Source organism: Notechis scutatus, chromosome Z (assembly GCF_049901735.1).
Source record: "Notechis scutatus isolate UNSWTSFEM ecotype Mainland chromosome Z, rNotScu1.2, whole genome shotgun sequence".
NCBI classification, from domain to species: Eukaryota; Metazoa; Chordata; class Lepidosauria; order Squamata; family Elapidae; genus Notechis; species Notechis scutatus.
In genome coordinates this window covers 109537279-109547391 of record NC_142025.1, presented here as the reverse complement: position 1 = coordinate 109547391, position 10113 = coordinate 109537279, and the positions used below count along the sequence as shown (strand labels likewise).

The window sequence follows — 10113 nt, the reverse complement described above, 5'->3', positions numbered from 1 at the left end:
CTCTCTGAGGCAAGGCATGTTGCTAGGCAAGTCAGGTTGTGGGGTAGTGCCATGCCATGGCCCCTGCATGCTTGGTTAAAGCCATCCAACCTTGTTCTCCAGCTACTCCGGACACAAGGGATTAGCCTCCCACCCACCACCCCAACTGCCAGGAGCCCTACCTTTCCCTAAGAGAAGAATGGGGAGGCTCAATCCCCAAGAAGCAGCCAGGACACCCCTCCCTGGTCCATCACACAGGCCCCAATTGGCAACCCCTAATGTGAGTAACATCAAGCTGAACATGACACTTCCCTCCAGGGCAACCACAATGTTGACGGCTGACAATCTTAACTAAGGCTTATTTTTGGTGTAGGGCTTATATCATGAAGGAACCTGAAAAATCATGCTAGGACTTATTTTCTGGTTGGGTCTTATTTTCAGGGAAACACAGTTATTTCTGTTTTTGGAGATGGCTGTATGTACAGATCCAGTTGGTTATTAGATAGATAATAAGATCTAACAAGAAATTGCTTGCTCAAAATTAGATCTTGTCCTTTTATTTTTCTATTTCTTATGTATTAAATGGTCTCTAGTGTTGAGCTCAGGCCTCCATATAATTATATAGATTTTGGGGATGAAGATGCATCCCAGTAAACCAGCACTGGAAGACAGGATAGAAAAGATCTCCACAGCCACCATGTATTTCTCTTTGGTGCTCAGGTACGTGGGGACAAAGGTCAGCCAAACGCTGCAGAAAACCAACATGCTGAAAGTAATGAACTTGGCTTCATTGAAACTGTCTGGCAACTTCCTGGCTAGGAAGGCCATAGTGAAACTGAGAAGAGCCAAGAGCCCCATGTAGCCCAAGACACAGTAAAACATGGTGATGGAGCCTTCGTGACATTTGACTATGATTTCTCCAAAGAGTGTCTCCATGTCTAAATGTGGAAATGGGGGAGAAGTACTCAGCCAACCAATACAAATACAAAGTTGAATGAAGGAGCAGAACCAGATAATAGAATAGGCCAACTTTTGGCCTACCCATTTGTGGAATAAGCTTCCTGGCTTTGATGCTAGAAATGCTACAATGACTGTGATGGTTTTGGCCAAAATAGAAGAAATAGCAATAGTAAAGATGATGCCAAATGTTGTTTGTCGGAGGAGGCAAGTGGCCTTATTGGGATGTCCAATGAACAGAAGTGAGCAAAGGAAGCAGAGGAACAAAGATATAAGTTGAAGGTAGGTGAGGTTGCGATTGTTGGCTTTGACAATGGGAGTATCCCGTTGCTTAATGAAGATTGTAAATATTAAAGCTGTAAAGAAGGAAAAGAGAAGAGCCAGAGAAACCAAAGTAATGCTCAGTGGTTCTTCAAAGGAGAGGAAATTCTTTGTTTTTAGAATGCACTCATCATGAGCTTGGTTTGGAAACTGATCCTCTGGACAACGGTCACAATACTCCATGTCTGAAAAGAAGAAAATAATTTCTGAACAGAATCAAACTTTTTTTCAGGATTGCTTTTCTAGACTTCCTTGCAAATAAGAAATTTTATAAACCGTTTTGTAACTCTCTATTCAACCTACATGTACAAAAAGAGTACAGAAGTGAAAAAGTATTTAGATTTTCCTATATTACAATCCTTTTGGCCTATTGGAGTACACTACATTTAGTAGCACTTCTGAGCAAGGGAATAGCATGCCTTATTTTCTAAATATCTGTCATCTAGTGGAAAAGAGAAAGGAGAAGCTTTAGATCCTGGAAAACAGGCAGTAGCACTAGAACAGAGGTGTCGAACTCACGTCATCACAGTGACATCAAGTGATGTATCATGACTTATTAACCCTTTGCTAAGTTGGACATGGGAGTGGCCAGCACATGACCTGTCTGGCCCATGGGCTGCAAGTTTGACAGCCCTGCACTAGAGAAGAGGAGAACAAGAAGTGTCCTATTAATCCATCCTTGCTTCATGGGAAGTGCCACATCATTTGAGTTAGATTAAACTTTAAGTATAGAGAGCTGGGCTATAGGACTGCTCTTCTTTTTCCTGCCTTGAAATGCAACAGTAAAGTTTGCAATAATATTGAATAATTATTGAAATAATATTGAAGAGATTCTGTTTAATTAGGGTGCAGACCTTTCAGACAAAGTTCCATTGGGATGTTATGAATCTTACCCATTTGTCTGGATATCATCTTTTCTGGACACGGAGCACAAGCATAGCAGCAAAATTTCTGCCCTTCAATCTTGTTCTTCATTTTTCCAAGAGGACAAGGATCATTACATAATGAGACAGGAGGCAGCTATCCCCTCAAAAAACAAAGAGGTCAGAATTAACTTTTTGTTTTTGCTTCCAGCCAATGAATATGAATGAGAAATTTGAGAGCCAGCCATCTCATGAAGCAGACTCAGATGGTTTAACCGTAATTTATTAGTTTAACCAGGGGGGTGGGATTCAAATTTCTTAACAACCGGCTCCATGGGCATGGCCTAATTTGTAGGTGTGGCTCAGTGGTCATGTGACTGGGTGGACATGACTTGCTGACTGGGCATAGCTTGGTGATCACGTGACTGGCTGGGCATGGCTTGTATGTAAATATGGTAAATATTTACGTAAATATTGAATATTTTTATATAAAAAAGAGCAACTTTTACCCAAAATTAGGCAAAGCAGGCAGGCAGACTGAGTTGCTTGCAGAATCACAGATTCACTCACAGATCTACCTTTCTGCAATCTGCTGCCTGAGTCTGCACTGAAAAATAGAAGCTTCAGTCCTAAGGAAGGTTCAGCTCTACTCTCAGGATATTTCTCCTCCCTTCAACCTCCTGAATACCGCCCCTGACTGGGCTTCAGGGAAGCTTCCTGGGTGAAGGCAAAGCAGTACAACAGTGACTTAGATTAGCTAGAAAGCAAGAAATCTGATGATTTCCTGCTTTCTAGCTAATCCAAATCATGTGGCAAAGCTGATAGTTGGAACAGCTGATTGTTGGGGAAAAAAATGACAAATAGCAACTTACCAAAACTAAGGCAAAGGCACAATGCAGACAAGTTGGTTGGTGCACATGCAAAATAAGGAGTGACTGGGCGGAGTGGGGCGGGGTGAGACAGTGGCGCAATTTGCTGGTTCTCTGAACTGCACAAAATCGTAGCAACTGGTTCTATAGAACCAGTCCGTAGTGGTAGAATCCCACTTCTGAGTTTAACCGAAGATTAATTAATGAATTACAGCCCAGATTTATATACCAGAGTTTGATTATTTCCAATATTCTTCCACATTCAAGTTGCTGATTACAACCTATAAAGTCCTACAGGGCACAGGATCTAGTTACATGATGCCCGGCCTGTCACCCATCATATCTGCCTGGCTGGTGCAATCTGGCAGGGTAGTGCAACAGTTCTTGGAACTGTTGAAAGGACTGTGTTGTAACAACAGTTCCAAGAGGCTCCACACCAATTTGCACTACTCAGGTGACACTAATGATATAGAAAAACCTCCAGGTGGCCTCAACAACTCTCTAAAAGAATGCAAATGACCAGCTGTCTGCAAGGAGTATAAATCCTTCCATTCACATCATCCAGTCAGAAATGAAGCAGCTTTTTGGATAAGAAGCAAAATATCTTCCAAAAACCCCAAGAAAGTCCAGTTGCCTCTTGAAAACCACTTTTGGGACAGTTATGACCTGGATGACTGAGAATCTCCATAGGCAACAAGTTTGGGAATTTTTTTTCATAGATATTAACCAGGTTGAGAATTCCTTAAGAAAAAGAGATTTGATAGACATTCCAGAGAAGAAAAAGGTTTTATTTAATGAGGATAACCTGGGAGGAGTGACTTAAATTTGATGAGTCAATTGGAGTTAGGAAGGATCTTTGTAACTCTGATATATGTAATTGAAAGAAAACCATAATGTAGTTTTGTCTTTATAAAATGGCTCTGAATTTTTTTTCTCAAATGCAATGCTTGAGTAATTCCAAGAGTTTATAAAATATTATTGAAATTGAATTTGGAAGTATGAATGCTAGGAGGAAGTAACAAAAGATGCATTTGATTGATTGATTTTAGAAATATTTTTAAATATTTTTATTAATATTTTATTAATAATATTCTTAAAGAAAAGGCTGGAGTTTTAAAATAAATGTTAATAAAAAGGTTTTCTCCTTTAAGGTTAAAGAACTGGAGAGAGCACAGTAAATTTTGTTAATATAAATGAAAATAGTTTATAAAGATTGACAAGTACAAACAGAAATATGTATTATTTCCCAAGGAAAAAGAAAAAAAGTAGAAATGATTAAATTAACTGTTTTATTCAAAGAAAAGAATATATCTAATTTTGTTTGTCTTTGCAAATTACTTCTGGATTTTGTGCTTTTGGTGGAAAAAAATGTAAATTTGATTTTGGTCTTGCTGATTAGGTTGGTTTGTTGTAAAAATGTCTAGTATATATTGTGTAAAAGTAAAAGTTGAGGTTATAATATTATTATCTTCTATTGTGCTAAAAAGAGTCAGAAGTCAACACATTTTTCCCCTTTCTATCCTACATCTATTCCTTTTCTTTTTTCCTCCCTTAATTTCCCATTATTTTCATTTTCTTTGTATTTTATATTCTGATGAATTAATAAAAATAAATAAATAAGAGGAAATAATCAATAGATGGATAACAATGCAAAATCCAGTGTAAACATCTGGCTAACTGACAATCAATTTACTGACAATTAATGGAAAGAATCTATAACTTTGAAGATTTGAACAGAGCTGAGAGTTTGAGGTTGTTGTTTATTAGAATTGAAGACTTTGCCTCTGGCAGCATTACTTATATCATTGAACTGTGGCTACATAGGATTTACTTGTTGAGAATGAAGGTTTAGATATCAACATTTCCTCCAATTGGAGAGACAAACATCTGGGCATGGAACTGTATTTCTCCCATTCGTTGAGAGCAATTTTCCTTACAATGTCAGAAATTCTAAAGAATTAGATTATCCATCATTAAACAGTCCAATACTTTTGTTTTTTGCACATCTTTGACAAAGATTGGGCTGCAATGTAATTGGATCCTAGGAGCAAGTTTCTATCTATGGACTAAAGAAAAGGCTAGTCACATGAAAAGCCACTGTATATGAAATTGGTTCTTTTAGTTGATGTTATGGTACCTGAGTGAATTCATGATGCCACTGGATTTTGTCTGGATGTATGCGGAAGGTTTTTCCTGGAAGAGCTCGCGGATCTATTTCTCCAACTGGGATGTTGATATAGGAGTTGTTTGGGAAAGTAACCAAATTTACAATATCAAATCCAGCCTCTAGGACTCCTTCTTCATTTAATTTAATTTCATCTCCAGCATTATTGTTGAAGGACATTCTCTGCAGAAATGAGTGAAGCTTACAGAAGAAAAAGGATAAGGATGAAAGAGAAACAGATATGTTTCTAACAACAATTCCCCAAAGCACTCCCTTTTAAATTTTCGGTGCTTCTTTCCCAGCAATAAAAAAATATGGAAGACTGAAACAGTCTAGTTGTCAACTTGTAAAACATTCATGACCTTGGTTCACAGCTAAACTTAAGCAGCTACATCGTTCCAAAGAGGAAGCCTACAGAAAAGGTGACAGAATGCTATACAATCAGGTCAGAAACATATTAACAAGAGAGATAAGAGCAGCAAAAAGAAGCTACTCTGAAAAGTTAAGGAATCAGTTCTCAATAAATGAAGCAGCAAATGTAATTATATGTATACAGCTCATCAGTCTGGAACCCACATTACGTATCTTATATTAGCACAGTTGAGAAAATCCAGAAATATTTCACAAAAAGAGTTCTCCATTCCTCTACTCGTAGAATACCTTATACCACCAGACTTGAAATTCTAGACTTAGAAAACCTTGAATTACGCTGTCTTCAGTCTGATCTAAGTATGGTATATAAAATCATACATTGCAATGACTTACCTGTCAATGAATACTTCAGCTTCAACCATAACAACACAAGAGCACACAATAGATACAAACTCAAGGTTAACTGCACCAACAGAGTGGTCAATGTCTGGAATACTCTACCTGACTGTGGTTTCTTCCCCAAATCCCAAAAACTATAACCTTAGACTGTCTACTATTGACCTCACCCCTTTCCTAAGAGGTCTGTAGTGGGCATGCATACTGTCCCTGTCCTATTGTTTCTTTTATTTCTCTTATATGTACCCATTTCATGTTCATAACTATATATATACTTATATCTATTATCTTGTAAGCGATTGACAAATCAAATAAATAAATAAATAAAAATAAATAAGATAACTCCTTCTTGCTTAAAAGTCTGTGCTGACCAATTGGACCCCAATTGGCTTTTATCCTTACAGTTTCCCCCCTTTTATTGCTTTGAGTGTGACACCTCAATGGTTAAAATATACCTTTATTCTGTCATCTTAATTCCCAATAAACCTTTATTTTTAAGTAGTTACAATAATAATCATTACATCTTTTCATTTGGATTCCGCAATATATTCCCCCCGTAATTTTATTTCTAATTTCAAAAAGTAAAAGGGAAAAATTGACTATTTAATTCCTGGTCACTGATATTGACCTCATTTTTAAACATCTTCACATTCATTTCAATTATTACAATTTCTTCAATAGACCTTAACTTTTCTTTTAAAGATAAAAATGTATATTCATCTAATAAGAGTTATCAGTATCTATCCCTCCTTTAATAATCTATATTACCCTATTTTCTAAGAATTTTTTAATTGCAAATATATTCTTGTTACCCCTTGTCACCCTGCAGAATCCCCTTTTTAATTCATCAGCCATTATATTAAAAAAAGCCATTAAAAAAAACAATTTCTTTTCATCATTTTACTATTTCCGTGTTTCTTTATTTCCTGCACCTGTTTCTTACTGCCTCTCCTCCCCCTCTTTTTCCCATATCTTTTCTCATTCCAGTTTATATCCCTCTCTTTCTTGATATCTTCCTTTTCCCTTTTCTGCTGCACCTTTCTACCTCTCCTGATTTCACAGGTATTCCCCTTTTTGATTACCTTCTTAAATATCAACATTTTAACCTTCCTTCTTTCCCCTCATCTTTGTAGTGTTCTACAAACTCCTCTGAAGTTCTTTCTTTTTGTTCTTCAATCGCCATTTCCATTTCTTCTAACACAGAGCAAAGTGATTTGCCTCTTTCCTGTAGTAATTCTCTAATATTTTTAAGTTCCATTTTTAATTCCCAAAGGGATATCATTATTACACACTCTTGTATTTTATGATCGTTAAAGTCCACAAAAAAACCACTTTTACTTTCCTTCTTTCGTCTTTCAATTTTCTAAAGTTCTCAATTATTCCAGCCCAGGGTCTATACCAAAAACATCAATCAATCCCACAGTCAGTCTTTCCTTGCTTTTTTCTTTATTCTGGTTCTGCTTTCACTTTCTAAGATTCTTACTTTGTTTCAATATTTCTTTAGTGTTATATCCACACAAGTCCATTCAGAAACAGGATGCTTTCCCTTTTGTTTGAGCTCAAGTTTTTGTCAAAAGGTGGCACTCTCCATTATACAAAGCCTTCACCTTTCCCCCCTATTTTATTATTTAGGGTTTTTCAAACCTCAATATTCCAGAGCAATCCAGTCTCCAATTTGTAAATTTTATTATTATTATTTTTTGACAATCTTAAGTCCAGCTTTATTTTATTTATTGCCAAAATATTTTAATCCAATTTAATTAAGTCTTTAGTTCCAGCTTCTTCCTTTCCTGGTTTGAAACCCCACTTAGCTGTTAAAATTATTTTCTTATTTTTTTCCTGTCCCTTTGTATTTTTACCACTCACTTTTCTTTTCTTAAAAGTTCAATGTTACCTTAATCCTGGGGTACTTTTTGTTTGTTTTGCCCAATTGTCCCAGCTCAGATGTTATCCACCTCTTTCTTCACTCCTGCACAAATCTTAGTCCAGCTGAGTCCTCCTCTTTAGGGTGGCCATTTTGGACCACCGCTTCAGTCATCTTTGGGGGAAAGATCAAGCCCAGAAGGGGAGATGTGGCTCCCCTCAACCTGGCTGGTGGCTTCCCCTTACTCCACTGCCCTTCCAAAGCAGCTTCAGCCTGATTGTAATGATCGGGGCTCTCCAACAAAAGAACATGGACCAACGAAAGAGCCGCAGACAGTCGTGATCTACGGTCTGTCAGCGAGGAGGGCTCAACCCGGAAGTGTCATCCTTATGATTTACATTGACTATTTCCTAGTATGATTTGATTGCTTATTGTACCCTATGACTATCACTAAGTGTTGTATCTTATGATTCTTGATGAATGTATCTTTTCTTTTATGTATACTGAGAGTATTTGCACCAAGACAAAGTCATTGTGTGTCCAACCACACTTGGCCAATAAAGAATTCTATTCTATTCAGTTCTATTTCTGGCCTGCTGTCAAGCTGCCATAGGTGGGCCGGGGGGAAACTGATGGAGCAGCATGGGAGCTACAACCAGAAGCACATCCACAGCCTGTGAAAGTGCTCCATTGGAGAATGTGATTTATGACACACCCTGGGGGAGGGGGGTAATAGGTGGGCTGTGAATTACATGAGTCAGAGCTGATTTCATTTGGGTATGTGCTGACATATTGCTCCTAATAAATAACTGGATTTCATTTGAAGCTGGGCTCAAGGCTCATGGTTTAATTAGGGCATCCGACAGAACCCTGAGACTAGTTCTTATTGTTGGATTACAAGCCCATTAGATATTAAAATATCTTTTGCTACTTAGTGATTTTGTTTTGAGACATTCCAGCAAGATAATTTAAGATAAGTGTAAAAAGAAGCAATGGGAAGAAAACCAGAGAACTAAAAAAGGCAGAAGAAGATTAAAGACCAGTTGAATTGGTGTGGAAAGAGGGAAAATTGAGATGTTTAACAAAAGACAGTATGTTCAATGGGCCAACTTTGATAATGTATGAATGTTGAATAAAGATGAATATCCATGATGTTTAGATAGCTGACCCACAAAGATCCATAGAGTCTTTATGTCCAAGAACTCTGTTTTAACTATGGAAAATATTTTAAAAGGGCACCAAGAAAGAGGAAATCTCACCTGCCAGGCTTCTATTGTCTTTGATTGTATTTGATCCATGTCCTTTTGTACCTTCTGATGTGTCCTAATTGTGTGAGCAGCATGCAAGGCTTGAGCCACAGCATAGACAGCATTGTAGATACTGTAACTATGGCCAAGCATGCTGGTTTCAAAGAAGGGTGCAATAAGGTCTTCTAGTCTTTCCTCTCCAGTACATTCTTCATCTCGAGAAACACTATTATTTGGTGGTGAACAGCAAAAAGCTTGGCTCCAGACATCTCTAATAAAGCCATCTTGACTTGCCTCAGATGGGGTGACAGCCTGTATAAATTGTTGGAAACCTGGAAGTTCTCTTGTGCTAATTGAGAAGGAAATAGCCCCATGGAAGGTTTGCATATTGACAGCCCTTTGTAAGGAATGTAATGTAAAGTCATTTTGGGCCACTGTGATCCACATTTTTCGTGTGGAAATTTTCTGTGAAGAATCAGAATGTGTTGGAAGAAAAAAATCTGTGCCTTGTACAATAGAGGCCAGCCACATAAAGACTGTATTTTCTCCATGTACAATAATTGCATTTGCAATTTTCTCTGTGAACAAACTAATGTGCCTCAGACAATGGTCAGCCAAGTCTAATGCTTTGGAAGAATATAAATTTCTATCAATCCTTTCAGTGAATTCAGAGCAGATTTTGTTTTGGGAGAGCATGGGCTCCAGAGTTTGTATGAAATGTTCCCCATGTTTGTCATCTATAATGACCAGACCGACCCATTTCCATTCAAAGTACAGGAGGAGCTGGACTAAACCCTTGTACTGGAGAGTTTCATCCGGGGCCATGCGATAAAAAGGTGGGGAACACGATTCATCAATTGCTGCCAATTGAAATGAGCCATATGAAATCTAAAAAAAAGAAAGGAGGAATGAAAGAAAGAGAAAATGATAGAGAGAGAAGATGGATATTTCCTATTTTTATTGATTTATTTTTCAAAATATGGTTTTTTAGTAATATAGATATGGTTCAGAGGTCTCCCTAAAAGGGAGATATCCTTTCTGAATCTTTGTCTGTCTGTCTGTCTATCATCATCATCATCAT

The 10113-nt window shown here is 37.5% G+C and overlaps 1 protein-coding gene across 1 annotated transcript; it reads right to left on the bottom strand.

Moving 5' to 3' along the window:
* Positions 1–543: 543 nt before the first annotated feature.
* LOC113428488 (vomeronasal type-2 receptor 26-like) lies at positions 544–9857 on the bottom strand. Its single transcript, XM_087944896.1, has 4 exons — positions 9045–9857; positions 5127–5354; positions 2151–2277; positions 544–1442 (listed from the first exon to the last, which is right to left on the bottom strand). Exons 1-4 carry the CDS (start codon positions 9855–9857, stop codon positions 544–546), a joined length of 2067 nt encoding a protein of 688 aa, XP_087801022.1.
* Between the last annotated feature and the right edge of the window lie 256 nt (positions 9858–10113).

Coding starts and splice junctions, on each gene's coding strand:
- LOC113428488 (XM_087944896.1), bottom strand. CDS start 9,857: ATGGCCCCGGATGAAACTCTCCAGTACAAGGGTTTAGTCCAGCTCCTC. Junction 5,355..9,044: donor AGACAATAGAAGCCTGGCAG/GTGAGATTTCCT, acceptor TTCTTCTGTAAG/CTTCACTCATTTCTGCAGAG. Junction 1,443..2,150: donor GATGATATCCAGACAAATGG/GTAAGATTCATA, acceptor TCTTCTTTTCAG/ACATGGAGTATTGTGACCGT.